The sequence below is a fragment of the Chiloscyllium punctatum genome, chromosome 37, assembly GCF_047496795.1.
Source record: "Chiloscyllium punctatum isolate Juve2018m chromosome 37, sChiPun1.3, whole genome shotgun sequence".
NCBI classification, from domain to species: Eukaryota; Metazoa; Chordata; class Chondrichthyes; order Orectolobiformes; family Hemiscylliidae; genus Chiloscyllium; species Chiloscyllium punctatum.
In genome coordinates, this window is record NC_092775.1 from 37,265,390 (window position 1) to 37,284,203 (window position 18,814).

General features: G+C 39.1%; 1 protein-coding gene across 1 annotated transcript in view; it reads left to right on the forward strand.

The window, feature by feature from the left end:
- The window catches only part of zgpat (zinc finger, CCCH-type with G patch domain), a 30,331-nt gene extending 12,924 nt beyond the window's left edge, over positions 1–17,407 (forward strand). The window contains exons 2-6 of the mRNA XM_072556591.1: positions 3,127–3,260; positions 3,932–4,081; positions 6,774–6,905; positions 8,163–8,586; positions 11,474–17,407. Coding sequence (XP_072412692.1) covers positions 3,127–3,260; positions 3,932–4,081; positions 6,774–6,905; positions 8,163–8,586; positions 11,474–11,612 — 979 coding nt within the window. The 3' untranslated portion in view covers positions 11,613–17,407. The remainder of the gene's footprint in view (positions 1–3,126; positions 3,261–3,931; positions 4,082–6,773; positions 6,906–8,162; positions 8,587–11,473) is intronic.
- The last annotated feature ends 1,407 nt before the right edge of the window (positions 17,408–18,814 follow it).

Below are 18,814 nucleotides of genomic sequence, written 5' to 3' on the forward strand. Positions count from 1 at the left end.
ACCTCACAGTAGCTTTTCAAGATGTGTACATTTTGACTTTTTTGAAAATATAGTCACCCTAATGCAGTTAATCTCATAGTATAAACTCCCTTTCGAGATTAAAAATGCATCGTATGTTAAACTTAGCCATATAGACTAGGAAGGTCTGTGTATGGATTCCCAGATTGTGTTGATAATATGGTCTGACTAGCAGTAAGAAGTGCTGAGTTAACTTTAAAATAACCCTTAAGTTGCCCTTTTGTATTCAGTGGGCCCTGATGGGACTGTGTGTGTATATATTAAAAACATTGGTTTTGATACCCTGTGCAAAGATATAAATTAGGAGCAAGATTAAGCCACTCAGTCTCTCAAGATAAGCCACTCAGTCTCTCGCGACTGACTGCCACCATTCAGTAAGCTGATGGCTGCTCTAATTACTGCATGTTCCCACCTACTTTGATTAACATAACAATCCCTGCGTTGCAAAGTACATATCTACCTCTGCCTTAAAATAGTGAAATACACTTCTTGCGCCACCCTTTGAGAAAGAGAGTTGAAAGGCAATCAACCTTCTGTGAGAAAAATATTCTCCCTATCTATGTCTTAAATGAGTGATGACTTAATAGAGTCAAAGAGATGTACAGCACGGAAACAGACCCTTTGGTCCAACCTGTCCATGCCGACCAGATATCCCAACCCAATCTAGTCCCACCTGCCAGCACCCGGCCATATCCCTCCAAACCCTTCCTATTCCTATACCCATCCAAATGCCTCTTAAATGTTGCAATTGTACCAGCCTCCACCACTTCCTCTGGCAGCTCATTCCATACACGTACCACCCTCTGTGTGAAACAGTTGCCCCTTAGATCTCTTTTATATCTTTCCCCTCTCACCCTAAACCTATGCCCTCTAGTTCTGGACTCCCCGACCCAAGGGAAAAGACTTCCTATTTATCCTATCCATGCCCCTCATAATTTTGTAAACCTCTATAAAGTCACCCCTCAGCCTCCGACGCTCCAGGGAAAACAGCCCCAGCCTGTTGAGCCTCTCCCTATACCTCAAATCCTCCAACCCTGGCAACATCCTTGTAAATCTGTTCTGAACCCTTTCAAGTTTCACAACATCTTTCTGATAGGAAGGAGACCAGAATTGCACGCAATATTCCAACAGTGGCCTAACCAATGTCCTTTACAGCTGCAACATGACCTCCCAACTCCTGTAGTCAATACCCTAACCAATAATAGAAAGAAATTTTAAACAGTGTCTCCTCGTTCTAGATTCTTCCACGAGAGGAAACATCCTCTTCCACTGCATCCGTCCAGAAGCTCGCGTGATCTTGAATGTTTCACTCAAGTTGTCTTTTATTCTTCTGAACTCCACTGTTTAAAGGTATCGCCTGTCCAGCCTTTCCTCATAAGACAACCCATCCACTTCATTTATTAGCCTAACATCCGAGAAACTGGATTAGCAATATAAATACTATGGCTGCAAAGGCAGGTCTGAGGGTGCAAGTTTTGCTGCAGCAAATTTCAGTCTGACTCCCCAGAGTCTGTTCACGTCTATAAGACATAAGTCAGGAGTGTGCTGAAATGCTTTCTACTTCCTTTGATAGCTGTGACTGCAACTGCTTATCAGAATTCACTCCCTTTATCACTGGTGCACTTTGACAGCAGTGTACACAATGCACTGCAGTAAATCACCAAGGCTCTTGAGATAACACTGTCTAAACCCACGACCTATAGCACTTAAAAGAGCAGCTCATGTATAGGAATACTACCATCTCTAAGTTGTCTCCAAGCCATGCACTGTCCTGACATAAAACTATACTGGGTCAAAATCTTGGAGTTGCTTCTTTCCCAGCATTACAGCCTAAGGACAATAGCAGTTCAAGAAGGCAGATCATCACCACCTTCTCAAGGCCAACGAGGGATGGGTAATAATTGCCGGGTCACTAACCATGACCCATGATTGAAATTTTTTTGTAAAACCTTTATGCTGACTATATGGAAATTCCATCCTTGTGCTGCCTATATTGTTGGCATCTACATGGACCATGATAACTGTATCATCCTGCTACCACTGTAAGTTCTTCAGCATTGAGCAGATGCCCCAAACTATAGCCCTGGGCAGGCAACATGACCTTCTGGACTCTGTCTTTTTGCTGCTGGGAACAGCGTAAATCTCACAAGCTATACTGTCCCCTTCTACCACTACTGTTCTTTTTGCTTACTCCACATGAATAGCTTCCTGTTTCAATGCCCCATGGTCAGTTAGCTCATCAACCCTGTAGCACCCCACTCTTATCCTGATAAGCTGAAAGAATCTGAAATCTGTTGGGCAATTGTAAAGCCGAATCTCCTACTGTTCAGCCCTTGGACCCCTTGCCTACCTCATTTGGAGTTACTCTCTCCTTTTTCAAACACCAGTGGTAAGAGTTGCCATTTTCTCAGAGGGCCATAGGGCTGCTCTTCCATTAGTGGGTGACGATCTGTGGTGGTTGAATTTCATTATTGCTTTAGGCGAGGGGTGAGGTTGAGAGGACCTTCATGTTGGCCTCAGTCAGTACAGAAATTGTAGGCATCACTGCATTACAAACCAGTTATCCAGACAACTGAGCAATGCAGATGCGAAGCATTTATTCACCAACCACTCAACTTCACAACTTTCTCATGTTGTCAGTTTTTTTCAATGCCATGTTCCCCTAAAGCTGCAACAGACAGATGTCTCATGCTCATTTGTCTGCAAGGAAAGGGATGGCCTTGATGCTGGCCCTTCAGTAATTTTCTCTCCTAGGTTTATTGGTTCCCTTTCATATCCCTCTGTGCCTCCTAACTATCTGTTCTGTCTGCAAGGTAAATGAAAGCCCCAAGTTGGGGCCTCAATTTATTATCTTTCCCTTATTTTAATGATTCCATTCCTTAGCATCCTTCTTCCTGAAAAGTCATGTGGTTGATTGGCTTGCTATCACTCACTGCCTGTGGTCTCACGTGAAATGTAACTGTTTGCATGAGGTATAGACATGGCTGGTGCATGCGGAAGAGAAAAGGAGGAGGTAAAATTTTACTAAAAACATATAATGAAAGACTTTTTAGAAATATGGATTTTAGAGGAGACTTTACAGTGCTGGAACTAATTGTGTCTGACTAGGTACTCCCATGGAGAGGTGGTAGCTGTGTCTGAACTACGTGAATTTGAAGAACTGGACCTAAGTCCACTTGAGGTGGGGTCAGCCTGTTTAGCGAAATATGAAGATGAGATTTGGTACCCAGCGAAAATCCTAGGTAAGTACAACGTATTTACATTTCCTGACTGATTTCATCTAATGTAATTTACCTGCTGGGAAAACAAAAAATAATATGCTTGTGTTATTAAACAATTCACCATAACATACATGCATGTTCACACATCCACATGTATATTATACCTCCATGCAGATTTGATATTGAACTACTGTATTTCACAAGTCATAATGAAAGTATTCCTGGATTGAAAGTAAAGATTTCTTGAATGAGTTAGTTTTCAATAAAACACTTCTGTTTAAAAGTTTCGTCTTTTCAAACTGTCCATGTTTATTCTCTGGAGGCCTCTTCCTTTTTTTTGATTGCTCCACAGCATGGAGGAAAATTGCTGATTAGCGCCCCCCCCCCCCGGCAACAAAAAAATCTCCTTCACCTGAGACAGTCACCCCATGAATTATGCCTTGCCTTAAAACATAGATTACTATTCAGCCCACTTTTACCTCCAAGCTTCAACTTTATTGTATGCAATTTGTTTTTTAAATGGCCAGACAGAGGTTAGGTGAGAGATGAAAATGTGGCAATAGAGATTATCCAAATCGCAAAGATAGAATGAGGCGAGGAGTCGTCATGAGCAACCCATGTAATTTTAGAAATTTTTGAGAAATTCATACTTAAAAACTTGTTTAATCGTGGAAATGGTTTCTGTCTTTCAGATATTGACAATGGTTATTTTACAGTAAAATTTGATTCCTTACTTCAAAAGGAGATTGTAGTGGAGGGAGATGGGATCATGCCAATACCTCAGGCTGATGAGTCTTCCTCATCTAGCTCTGAGGATGAAGGAGAGCTTGGTTATGCAAAAGGTAAGTACTTTTGTTTTTGATAGAATCCCCACAGTGTGGAAACAGGCCATTCAGCCCAATGAGTCCATACCAATCCTCTGAAGAGCATTCCACCCAGAACTATCCCCCTACCTTATTCTCTAACCTTGCTAACGCACCTAACCAACACATCCCTGAACACTATATGGATAATGTAGCTTGGCCAACCCACCTGAAGTGCACATCTTTGGCTAGGAAACCTGTGAAATGGGTTTCAGTTTTCTTTAGAAAATCTAGTCTTTTGTGGATTTTGCAATGGAGGATGTTACAGGGAGCTGTGCCATGTAGCAGGTTAAGTCAATTTGTTAGCTAACAAAGCGATTACTGGGGTAAACTTGTTCTTTGGTCAGGGAGAGGGAACTAGCAAGAATTTAAGGACTGTGAAAGATTCAACATGGCTGTGGGAAGGAATCATTGGAGTGAGCCTTGATACTGAAGATCTATTTTGGGTCTTTCTAAGACTGTGGGAAAGGAACTTTAGATATGGGTATTACAGTTCTTGAAACAGGAGGACATGAATCTGTCGGAACCTGACAGTGACAGATATTCTATAAAGTCCTGTGGAAAGTGTGTTGTGAAGTATAAATGTGGCATTGGATTTTGGGGAGTGGTACAATGTGTTTGATCCCTTTGCTGAGATACAAAATTAACATTGGTGATCACTTAAGCAATTTTTGTATTCTGTGCAGTAGTCCCAAATTTACTTTAATAGTTCCTTTATTCCCGTCTTTGCATATAGACGTAGTCCAGAGAACAAGAAAAACATTGTTAGTAAAGAAATCATTAACTTTTTCCATAAAACAAATATTATTTATACTTCTTATTCAAATAATGACCTTAACTGGTAAATTTTTAAAAAAATATTCTTTGATGTAGTCATGTTAAAGATGGTTATCTTTTCTGTAGTTTCAAGTTATGGTTGCCTACTTAGTAATGTTTAGTCTGTATGTTTCTTTTAGTTTATTTGCACCAAAAGTATTTAGAATTGAAACTTTTCATGAGTTTCCTTTAAGTTGGCCATTGGGAAGTCAGATAGCTTTTTAAACGTCGATAATTGTAACAAGGTTCTGCTACTGTATAAGGAAGTACACTGGCAGCAGACCGCTACATTAGTACATTTAGGTTTATCAAGCAGCTGAGCAAACTAAGCCCTTTGTATTCAACTAAATGCACATTTATTGCTGAGTAACTACACCGGCTTGTGAGTTACCTTGTTGGCCACTTACTTTCAAAGTAATAATGTTTGGATCCTGTTGATCCACTATCCATTATAGTTACTAGGTTTATAAGAAAAGGGTCTGCTAACAGTATTATTTTATTTGTGTTTAAATTATTAGGAGGAGTCATGAATGAATCTCTTGACTAGAAATAATTTTCATTGATTAGTGGTTTGATGTTAACATATATTGACATGCAACCTATTGCAATTATGTACTAAATTAAATCTGAGGAGATGAGTTAGAAAACTAATTTATATATATATGATAGTGGGGTCAATTTTCATGTTCACTGAATGACAATATGGCAGAATTTATCCGTTCTTGATAGAACTAATTTCAGTGAAATCCTGTTGATTCTATGATTTCTGTTTAAAGAATGAACGATAAAACTAATCTTACAAAATGCATAAAAGCAGGTTTTATAAATGTCAGAAGATGTTAGATGATGTTACCTTGTATGGTGATGAACTGTCTGAAAACAAACTTACCAGGTCAGCGAGCAAACCTGCATCCAGAACGTTAACCTGAGCTACAAATCTTCTCCAAACTCGCTAACACCTATGGGCGCAACACACTAAAACTGGCCCGAACATGGGAAACCAATGCCATCCGACAGAGTGCCACCGCGCACAGCTCACTGATATGTTACCTAGTATGGTGACAAAATGTCTGAAAACAAACCTTCCACTCAGTGAGCAAACTTGCATACAGATTCCTGTCAAAAGTAGACAATCAGAAGGCTGGAAGAACAGAGCAAGCCAGGCAGCATCAGGAGATGGAGAAATCTAGGCAGTGAATGCAAGATTAACTCTCACATCACTATTTAAATCTCTAAATTTTGTCATTTATTGCAACCAAATACTGAATTATTTTTGGTAAATTGATTTTCATGAAGAAAGACTTTACCTATATGTGTCAATCAATGTCCCTGCAGATTTGACTAAGCGTTTTGCAAAACAAAATTTATCCTAAATATAACCATAATGGTAGATTTTAAGAATAATTAACAATGTTGTCTTCCAACATTTTGATTTTAAAATTTGAATTGAAATTTCTCCAGAGCCTCTTCTGGCCCCATCTCTGCATAATTCTTCAGCCTAAAATCTTAGTTTTTGTTTTGCTGTTTCAGTCCCATTGCTTCCCTTTCTTGCCTGTATTTCACAGCATTTTTGCAGAAAATCAGAATTGTCACAGTGCAGAAGGTGGCCTTTTTTTAAAAATAAATTTCATCCTCCAAGATTTATTGTAAACATATCACTTCAGCTGTGGTTTCATTCACTTCTGCTATTTTGTTGCAAATTTCCTGTTTGCTGCATGCACTTCTTCCTGTGGAATTACTGGTAGTATATTGCTATTTATATCAATATATGTTATCTTGATTAAATATCTTAAGGTCACAAAAATAATTTAAAGTTGTAATGAAACCACTCCTATTTTATAATTTGATTTCACAGTTTTGGATGAAAAGTCTGTGTCATGGGGAAATTGGAGTCCAGCTTGCAGCTCTTCATTTGCTGGTTGGGAAGCTCATACTCGGGGAATAGGATCTAAATTAATGGTTAAACTGGGTTACGAATTTGGAAAAGGTAAGAATTTATTAATTTGCCTTACTGCGTTGCTCTCAAATGGTGATTTTCTGTTTGAGAACTGCCATGCGTTTGATACCTTTGTTGAGATACAAAATGAACACTGGTGATTACAACTTAAGCAATTTTCTATTATGTGTAACAGTCCCAAATTTATCTTACTATTTCCTGTACTCCAGTCTTTGGATATTGGCGTAGTCTTGAAAACGGGGAAGATGTTGTTAGTAAAGAAATCATTAAATTTTTTGAAAAGCAAATATTGATATTTATCGTTAAAAAGTTATCACTTTTGTTATGGACCAGGCCAGACCCCTCAAAACATTTCAAGAAGGTAGCCCAGACCCTAACTTTTCTAGTTGTTTTAAGCAGGTGTAGAGTGAATATTCCAGGAGTGATGCAGCTGGTCAAACCACTCTGTTTTAGCAAAACAATTTATTTACAGGTTATCAAATGAAACCTGAATGAAAGAGAACATAATATAGGATAACTTAACCTATCTGAAAACTCAACAGACGCTATTGCAACTTAATGATGCTGCTCCAGTTTCCTGTAATGTCCCCATAAATATACCTCGTGGCAAAAAAGTAAATTTAACCACAGGTTCTCACAAAGAGAGATGTCCAAGAGAGAATCAGCATAAAGCCTCTTTCAGTGTAACTGTTTCTGTGGGTCCCCAGCGCTTTCTAACTGCTAAACTAAACCAAACTAGAAAAAGTGGCCTAACCCAGTGGCCTAACCCAGGCAAATAGGAACCTCTGCCTTTTACAACCCCCCTTGGAGAAAAAAAGGGACAACGTAACCTTGTTAAAGGAGCAGCACATAAACTGGTAACATTTTTAAAGTTTTTTCTTTGAGGGTATGTAGGTGAATTAGCAATTCTTGCCTGTCCCTAATTACGTTTCAAAACCTGGTGATGACCCATTTTTGAACCACTGGAATCCCTATGACGTAGCTTTTCACAGTGCATTTGGGAAGGAAGATCCAGGATATTGACACAATGGTAGTGAAGGAACAGTGACATTGTTCCAAGTCAGCCTAGTGTATGCCCATGAGGAAAACTTACAGTTGATGGTCCCTCTGCATATACTGCTGTTGTCCTTCTAGGCCATAGAGATTTCAGGTTTGGAAGCGGCTTTTGAAGGAGCCTTGATGGGTTGCTGCATAGGATCTTGTAGGTAGTACACATTGCTGCCTCTGTGTGTTACTGATGGATATCGTGCATGTTTGAACTGATTTGGAGGGCATGCTCTCTTTTAGGTTTGGGGAAGAATGCTGATGGTCGAGTGGAGCCTGTACAAGCAGTGGTTTTACCTCCAGGAAAATCCCTGGATCAATGTGCTGAAATCCTGCAAAAAAAGCGGGAAGGAAAACTGAACCATCTGCACAAAAAGAAGCACAAGAGAAAAAGTGAAGGAGGCTCCCATATTGTTAAAGAAAGAAAACCTTGTCAGACTGTATTTGACTTTTTGAATGACAAACTTCAAAGTACTGGACAGACTAGCAGTTCAACAGTTCCGACTGGATTCCCCATGAGAGAAAAAAGTAGCAAAGAACGTTATAGGGGTACTAAAAGCACAAAGAAAGCTCTAAATATCCATCTTTTTCAAATAACAGAGAAGATTGAACATACAGAAAAGGACATTGCAAAAATTATGGAGGCACTTGCAAGAAATGTTGGAAGGTATCTTATGTACTGCTTTGTTTACAGTTTTGGGCTTAATTCAGTTCCTGGGCCTGATTTGATTAGTTGCAGTATTATTTATAATAATAGATGGTTACCCATAAATCCCATTTAAAGTACATCTACACCTCCACTCCACCTTCCATTTCCATTCCATAGTCATCTGCTCACTGTGTAACATAGGGAGTAAGTTTCATACATGCTACTTCGATAGTAACCCAACAAGAATGGTTCATCATTGTAAGAACTCTCATAACTTTTCTCCATTAAAAATGCGAACTAGTCCCTAAGAGGAGATAGTGAGAATTACCCCCTTGCTGTTTTGTTCTTGGCTGAGCTTCAAATTCTAAATGAGTATTTTGCATCAGTATTTACTGTGGAAAAGGATATGGAAGATGTAGAATGTAGGGAAATAGATGGTGACACCTTGAAAAATATCCATATTACAGAGGAGGAAGTGCTGGATGTCTTGAAACGCAAAAGGTGGATAACCCCTCAGGACCTGATCAGGTGTACCTGAGAACTCTGTGGAAAGCTAGAGAAGTGATTGCTGGAACTCTTGCTGAGATATTTGTATCCTCAATAGTCACAGGAGGTTGGCTAACGTGGTACCACTGTTTAAGAAGAGTGGTAAGAACAGGCCAGTGAACTACAAACCAGTGAGCCTGACGTCGGTGGTGGGCAAGTTGTTGGAGGGAATCCTGAGGGACCGGACGTACATGTATTTGGAAAGGCAAGGACTGATTAGGGATAGTCATCATGGCTTTGTGTGTGGGAAATCATATCTCACAAACTTGATTGAGCTTTTTGAAGAAGTAACAAAGAGGATTGATGAGGGCAGAGCAATAGATGTGATCTATATGGACTTCAGTAAGGCATTCGACAAGGTTCTCAATGGGAGACTGGTTAGCAAGATTAGACCCCATGGGATATAGGGAGGACTAGCCATTTGGATACAGAATTGGCTCAAAGGTAGAAGACAGAGGGTAGTGATGGAGGGTTGTTTTTCAGCTTGGAGGCCTGTGACCAGTGGAGTGCCACAAGGATCGGTGCTGGGCCCTCTACTTTTTGTCATTTATATAAATGATTTGGATGCGAGCATAAGAGGTATAGTTAGCAAGTTTGCAGATGACACCAAAATTGGAGATGTGGTGGACAGTGAAAAAGGTTACCTTAGATTACTACAGGATCTTGATCACATGGGGCAATGGGCTGAGAAGTGGCAGATGGAGTTTAATTCAGATAAATGGGAGGTGCTGCATTTTGGGAAAGCAAATCTTAGCAGGACATATATACTTAATGGTGAGGTCCTAGGGAGTGTTGCTAAACAAAGAGATCTTGGAGTGCAGGTTCATAGCTTTTTGACAGTGGAGTCACAGATAGATAGGATAGTGAAGAAGGCATTTGGTATGCTTTCTTTTATTGGTCAGAGTATTGAGTAAAGGAGTTGGGAGGTCATATTGTGGCTGTACAGATCATTGGTTAGGCCACTGTTGGAATATTGCGTGCAATTCTGGTCTCCTTCCTATCAGAAAGATGTTGTGAAACTTGAAAGGGTTCAGAAAAGATTTATAAGAATGTTGCCAAGGTTTGAGGATTTGACTACAGGGAGAGGCTGAACAGGCTGGGGCTGTTTTCCCTGGAATGTCGGAGGCTGAGGGGTGACCTTATAGAGTTTTACAAAATTGAGGGGCATGGATAGGGTAAAAAGACAAAGTCTTTTCCCTGGGGTGGGGAGTCCAGAACTAGAGGGCATAGGTTTAGGGTTAGAGAGGAAAGATATAAAAGAGACCTAAGGGGCAACTTTTTCAGAGGGTGGTACGTGTATGGAATGAGCAGCCAGAGGAAGTGGTGGAGGCTGGTACAATTGCAACATTAAAAAGGCATTTGGATGGGTATATGAATAGGAAGGGTTTGGAGGGATATGGGCCGGGTGCTTTCAGGTGGGACTAGATTGGGTTGGGATATCTGGTCGGCATGGACAGGTTGGACCGAAGGGTCTGTTTCCATGCTGTACACCTCTATGACTCTATTTGGCTGCAATCTTCTGCTCTAATCATCTGTTGCTTGCCCATCCCCACCTGTGCCTGACTTGGATGGCCATTCAGATCTTTTGCCACAACTTTGTTCAGTCCTGGGCTCTGCTTTTTTAAAACCTTCAATTCCACTTTTCAGCCTGTTAACATGTCATTCCCATCTACATTACCTATGGTAGCTTTCTATTCCTCAGAGTACTGATTCTCCAATCCTCCTCTTCTCACTGCCATATTTCTGTATACTACTCATAGTCTTTCCCACCCACTCACTGCCTGTTCTCCTAAATTTGGATTTACTGCAATTCTCCTTCACCACCCTGACTTTTATAGCAGTTAACATCATCACCTTGCCATCTACAGATCCCTTCGAAACTCATCCTCCTTGCTGTGTGACTTCAAGATCTGCCTCGTTCACATGCCTTTGAGCTAAATATTTGAACTGTCTTTGAAACCTTGCCCACAAACCCAGGTTTTTATTGGTGCACAATCCCTGCTATCCACAGGGAATCTCCACTTGGCTACCAAAGAGAGCAAATAAATGCAAGTTGCATCTTCTTGTATGTTGGTAATCTCTCAGTACACATCGAAAGCTGAATCATATATTGGGCTTTGCAGATGGTCTCAACAAAGACTTTCTAAAATTACTGCAGATAATTTAATCCTATATCAGAGTTTGATTCATTGTGTAGAATCCTTATTTGTCCATTGGTGTACAAGTAAAGTTAGATTCTGTGTTTTGCTGAGCAAGGATCAAGATTCACCTCCACTATTAAGAAATTTCAGTCGGTATTGTCTCCACAACATCACTTGGTAATCCAGTTCAATTTTCTTTACTTTTTTTTAAATCGCAGAGACAAAGCAGTAACCACCCATCTGGAAGAGAAGTTATCTAATGCAAAGAAGCAATTGTCCTATCTAAAATCTCAAGAATCAGGGGCCCAACAAGAACAAAGGAAAGCAGACACACACAAGAAAATGACCAAATTCTGATTTAGTAATTCATTGTTCTTTGGTATATTTTAAAAATGGACAATGTGCACAGCATTTTTTGCTGTAAAGTGTATCTGTTTTAATTAATGTAAAATGGTTCTTGTGGTTTGTGTTATTTTGTATTTGTCTTTTTGAACGTTTTGCAATTCAGCGCTAAGACTAATGATAAAAATCATTTGTGTTGTTAGACAAGGTTGCAGCACCATCCTGATCACAACTGCTTTGGTAACCCTTTAAAAGCTGATATCATTTAAATTGATATTGTAAATTTATTCCATTGGCAATATAACCTTGCTGCCTTCAATGCCTTTTCTTCTATACTTAAAACAACCATCTATTGAACTTAAGCCAGATTTGAATTGTTCTGATAGTACTTGGGAAATAACAGGCTGTAATACAAAACTTTCCTTTTTGAAGTGGCAGTGTTTCTGCCGCCATGTCAATATCTTTGAAAATTCATTTGCACGTGCGAAATACCACGTTAATTGAAAATGTAATTTAAGGTTTTAGGCATTGCCTCATTCCCAAGTGGACATGTAATATATTGATATTGTACTGGAAACTTATAGCTGTTTGATATTACACAATAGATATTATTTAATTTTGACTTTGTGTGATAAAGTACTCAATAAGAACATGGAAGGGTCATCCACAAATGATAAAGTAGAGAGAGAGATCCAAAATTAATAGCAGTCAGGGTGAGACACAAGGGATGTTGCAGAGGTAGAGTGAGTTAATTTTGAACATGGATTTTCTATGAAGAAAATAATGTTTTTTTTAAAGTAATGAGGTAGGTGAGAATATGGAGTTATCAGATCAGCTATGATTAATTGGATGGCCAAGTGGACTGAGGGGGCTGAGTGGTCTACTTCTGCTCTTAATTTGTGTGTTGATGCTATTGTTCAGGGACTAAAATGGAGGTGTGCATGTGCAGGCAGTAGATGATTAGGTTGTGAGTGGACTTTTTTTTATTTAAGGAGGAAGTCGATGAGCACATTTTAGAAATCTGGAGGCAGCAGTAATATAAATGAATCATCATTTTTTCGTGCCTCAAGATGTCTTCCACTGAACAGGTTTTGGTGTTTTAGAGATTAACTGACAGATTTCAAGCACTAGATGGAAAATGATTTCAGGAATCTTTTATGATATTTAGTCAACAATGGCAAATGTCAATGAAAAGTTATAAAATTTAATAAACACGTTTAGGAAGAAAAACAGTAGAGAAAGCAGATTTTTCTCATGCCCATTTTAGCTGAAATCTGCTTGTACCTTTTCATGGGAAGCTGTATTTCCACATTTAGTCATCTGTACATTTTGAAATGATGACTTCTGTTCCAAGTCATTAATTATTTTCCACTATTCTTGCTTTCTATCTGAAGCAATTTCATATTTAAGATGCCATTACCTTTAATCATAAGTACTTCAGTTTTGCTTATAAGTCTCTTGCATGGCATTTAGGAAATCCAACACCATACCAGTGAACAAAAAAAAACCAATTTCTCGTGCAAATCTGAATTAACACCAGAAAATGTTTGACGTGTAGCACATCTATTAACATCTAACTAATAAAATCCTTTCATTGAGTTGCTACCTATTGCTTGACTTAAACAGCAATGTATTTATTTTTATTTTCAAATGATGACAGACCAACTTCTCTGTGGATTCCTTCCAGTGCCTTATATGAAGAAGAAACTCATGCTCTGAGAATCTGCAAGATCCAAAGTTACCTGGAGACATGACTAACTTAATGGGGAGGAGCTCTTGAAGCCACTGCACTGTCTACCCTCCCCACCTACACCGGTAATAAAATAGTAAAGTTAAATACTTCAGGACTAAGTTTTTAATTATTGTAAAACATCGATAGGAGAAACTGGGAGTTTGAGATTAGGTTGGGAAAGAGTGAAGCTGTGGAGGACACATCACTATGGTCTGAGTCATGATGGCGTTTTATGTGATTAGCATAGGCTACTCAACATTCAGATGCTGACCATAATTTGCCACCCTCAACATTGCAGAATAATGTTTTTAATTGATGTGGGAATTCATCCAGTTTCTTAGAGCTGCCTATGATCAACTAGAGGCAGAATGGAATCCACCAGAGATGTTCAGCATCACTGTGAAACAGGGAGCAATAGGAATATTCTCTTAAATCTACACTCAGGTAAATATTTGTTTCACAAGCTTCGCTTTTTGGTGGTAGCTTCTAGCAATTCCTTTGAAAACCATGGGCCACCCTGCAAGTAAACTTTTTTCCTGAACACAATTGGGCCTGGTAGCAGCTGCATTGAAGACAAAAGGAACATCAACAGGCAGTAAGCCCATATCCGATAAAATAATGACTCTTTGCACATAAAACTGGTATTTATCAACAAGTTTCTCGTTCAGTAATTCTGTTGAGAGCAAGACAAAGACATAACATGAGTTATACCAAGCATTTTACAACCTTGTGTCACAAAGTTCTTTGCAGCCAATGATATACTTTTGAATTGTCGTCCCTGTTGTAACGTAAGAAGCATGGCAGCTGGCCACATTACCCAATATTGGTCATGGCTTCAAAAAGCAATATAGGTATATTCAGGCCAGATAATCCTAAGATACACCCAGCTCAGTCACACCGACAATGTCGTTCTCACTAAAATGTGGGAATATCTGCCTGAGATAGTCAATTTTACAGAATCATGCCCTTCAGCAAACTTTGAACATTTCATTGTCAGCATTCCTAAGTATATCTAATCTTGCCAATAGAAAAAGTCCATGAGCTGTGTTGATAATAATCAGGAAGACATAGCCTGGAAATTCATAGCACTGTCTCGGAATCTTTTAAAGTCTTATGGCATCAGATTAAATATGGGCTAGGAAACCTGCTAGTTACTACCTATCACCCTCTGTCAGCTAATGATAAATCAGTACTTCTTCCTACTTAATTTTTTTTTAATAATGAACTTGCTGTTTTGATGGCTATAGCAAATTGTTCATTGAGTGAAGCAGGACCCATGCCATTTCCCATCTGATTCTAAAACAAGCATATTACCCTTTTATTAGTCTATCTTACTGGGTGACTGAAAATTGTCCATAGTCGGAATGACATGAGGTATTTTCAGACATCTTAAAAGCACAGGAACCAGCCTGTGAAATTTGTCATGTTTGTATCCTTGGATTCTCCTGCTCCTCAGTTGCTGCCTGAATGGTTGTGCTTTTCCAGCACCACACACGTTGACTCATGTTTATATCCATGCAACCCATAAGAAATACTCCCGTAATTTTATCCTCCTCATTATTGGAAGTACTTGCTTTGTTATTCCTGTTGATGCATAAAGCTGAGGTCATTATTTACATTTTCATTTTTATTAATCTTGTTAGGATATTTATACTTCAGATACAGGAATAAGACTGAAGTGAATTTTTGTCTGTTACCTGTCTGGAAAATGGGTGCCACAACAACTGCTTTTTACCCCTCCGACTACTTAAGCGAGATAAAATGTATTGAAGACATCGTGAGGAAATGTGTGAAAAACACTATCTCTTGTCAATGTGGTGTTCATTTTTGGAGTTACTTGTTCTGTCTTCACCAATTGTATTGACACAATTATTACATACATAGTTCCCCATGTTTACAGCTTACAGTTGCACTGTTATTATAGTAGTGCCTGGATTTTTATTACATTTGTTCTTTGTACTTCTGGCAAGATGCAGAGTTTTGATCAAAGAATAAAACAACTGGACACACACAGGTGTAAATTTAGTGTGATAATCATTGATTTCACAAGCATGCAGTCCTTTTCATAATAGACACTTCAACTAATTATCTGTAATAATATAATTTCTCCAGGCAGTGTTAGGCAATGGAATGTATTTCCAGTTTTGCTACTCATCGTCACCATGAAACAGACCTCCATTAAATACAGATTGAGTGTAATTAAGATTTCTTTTGCTGTTGCCCAGCAATGTGTCTTGATCCCACCTTTAATGCACTTGTGTGACTTTTCTTTTGGCATTAAAACTAAATGAGTGCAGAATTGCTGCCAGCTCTATTGACTGATTTCTAAAAAGAAAGAGACTACTTATATTTCTTTTGTTCGAATGCCTTTGGGTGCTGGGCAGAGATTTGATTAAAAACCCAATTTGCAGATGGGAAATGTTAATCCATTTACACCATCATCTTATCACCATTGACTGAAGTGGCTGCATATGGCAATGCTGTAAAATCTTAGGATATTAAAAAGCCTTTAAAATGAAATTGCGTTTGATATTTGTCTGCACTCAGCAAGGAAGAATGAAACATTCAATATTTACTGACAGTGCATTTGATGCAAAGATTTCGATTTATGGCAAAACATTTGATACATTAAAATTAGAATTGCATTTGCAATATTTTGTACTAATATGACAGCCATTCTGCAACTGTATTTGTTTAAAAAGTTAAGTTTTGAATGATTTGAAGTCAAACAGATGACACGAAATTGATTTGTATGTGGTTGAACAGAGTCTGGAGTAGTGTATACATATTTCCACATTTAATGCACAGAAAATCCTACAGGATCACCTTGCCTCTATACCCAAGTTCCCAATAAGCACTATTAACATCCAAAAATTCACACATGCATGACCACTGACAACACTCAGTAACACACATTTGTCACCTCTTTCATTTTTTTCTTGTTTAAACTTTTCTTCTTTCTTGTTTTTGCCTTATTTATTTTATGTTCAGTGCAGGATTTTCTTGGCCATTACTCTGTACATACCATCAATGAGATTGCAGATTTCCAGTGATAAGGCAGATTTAAATTTGATGAATTTGATTATTCTTATGTTTATTCTCCCTGCAAAGACGTCTAGGCTTTCACAAAGTATAAACTGAAAATTGTTTCTATGGTATTAGCAACAAAAATGTGGATTTGTGAGAGAGAATCAGATATTCAGTATGTTTTGCATAAAACCTGAAAGGAATCTTTTATAAATTCATGCTCCCAACTTGGAGCTTTGTTTCAACTCAAAATGTTATCTTTCTACACTGTTTTATCTTTCTGTAGTTTTGATTATAGACTAAAATGAGAAAAAGGGCTTCTAAAAAAAAATCTCCGATTGTGAAAGGATTGGTGCACTTATTAAAAGGAAGCTACTGAAATTTGTATGTGGTGTTTACATGTAGTAAAGGGGGGTATGTAGTAGGGAGGGTGGGTGAGCTGGTTGCAGATGAGCTGGCAGTAGTGGGTGTGTCTAACGTGGGATTTGGCCAGCAGCACGTGGCTCATTGGTTTGTGGAGTTGTGACCAGTTGTGGATGACAAAGGCCATCTGCCTGCCAGCAAATACATGGTTGGCTTCTGGGCAGCTGAAAAGATTATAGGTGTGAACAATATTGCCAGAAGCCTTCAAAATTCTAGAAGGGGAGATGGTGTCTCTCCCTGTGGTAGAAAATACCTGAAACCTGAAGAAGGCCAGTTTATCTTCAACCTCATCACTACTGTAAGCTTTTGCTTTTAATCAGTAAGACAGTTTTGTGCCTCCTGTCAGGACATGAAAAGAACCTGCAGAATGATTGAAGTTGATCGTGCCCTGACAAGCAAAAGGATCATGTCCATGAACCCTATGAAACAGAGCCATTGAACTAACTTCCCAGTGATCTTTTCCTCTACCCATAACACCAATGCTCTTGTCTGTTTATCTGTCTGTCAATATGTGTTTGTGGGAGGAGTTTTATTGGAGAGTTGTAGAGTTTTAACTGATAGAATAATATTTTGATGTTCATAATTGTTATTTATTGGTAATAAACAGTAAATCTCATTAAGTACGGAACCCTAGTCTGTGTTTTCTGTCAACTTGGATCTAGAATAACAGGTAAATGGGAGAATTTTTGTGTACTTTGATAAAATCACTCTTGTGATAGATCTGGCAATAGTGGGAATTGATTTCCAGTGCACTACCCCAGTGAGGTGTTACAGGTTATTGTAACAAATGAGGAAGTTGGCATTAGTTTGGGGGAAATGCTAGGAAATGCAATATTCTTAAAATGAAAGTCTTTATGTTCTCCTCCTCTCAAACCTCCTCAAGGTCATCCTGTTGTGATATCCACCTACTTTATCCTTGATCCACTTTCTACTAAACAACTGAATCTCTTCACTTCCTGTCCTCTTTACCACATTGTGTTGCTATGTCTTTCATCTGACAAGGAAACCTGATAAGGGGTTGACTTGTTTATCTAACCATTGGAGAGCTCCCTGAGAGACTGCATAGAAAGAAAGATGTGTACCAAAACAGATCGTTTTGGACAGGTTAAAGTGGTGCATCCCATAGAACATAGAAAAGTACAGCACAGAACAGGCCCTTTGGCCCACGACGTTGTGCCGAGATTTAATCCTAATGTAAAATAAAGTAACAACCTACGCACCCCCAACTCACTATTATCCATGGGCATGTCCAGCAGTTGCTTAAATGTCCCCAATGCCTCTGCTTCCACCACCACAGCTGGCAACGTATTCCATGCAATCACAACTCTCTGCGTAAAGAACCTATCTTTGACGTCTTCTTTATACCTTCCTCCTAATATCTTCAAACTATGACTTCTTGTCAGTCCTGCCCTGGGGAAAAGTCTCTGGCTATTGACTCAAACTATTCCTCTCATTATTTTGTACACCTCGACCAGGTCTCTTCTCTTCCTCCTTCTCTCCAGGGAGAAAAGTGAGCTTATTCAACCTCTCTTCATAAGGCAAGCGTCTAGTCCAGGCAGCATCCTGGTAAACCTTCTTTGCACCCTCTCCAAAGCCTCTGTATCTTTCCTATAGTTGGGAAACCAGAACTGGACACAATATTCCAAGTGTGGTCTCACCAGGGACTTGTAGAGCTGCAGAAAAACCTCGCAGTTCTTAAACTCGATCCCCCTGTTAATGAAAGAATCCTGTCTTTCATCCTATATTCAGCAATCGGGTTTGACCTTCCAAAATGCATCACTTCGCATTTATCCAGGGTGACCTCCACTGCCATTTCTCAGCCCAGCTCTGCATCCTGTCTATATCATGCTGCAGCATCCCTCTATACTATCGATGACACCTCCAACCTTTGTGTCTTCTCCAAATTTACTGACTCACCCCTCAACCTCCTCATCCAAGTCATGATCTGGGACTTGGGGCCACAGTCATACTTTGGGTAATTCCTTATCTTCCGATTGTGGAACAGATTGCATCATCTGTGCTCTGTATTTGGCTA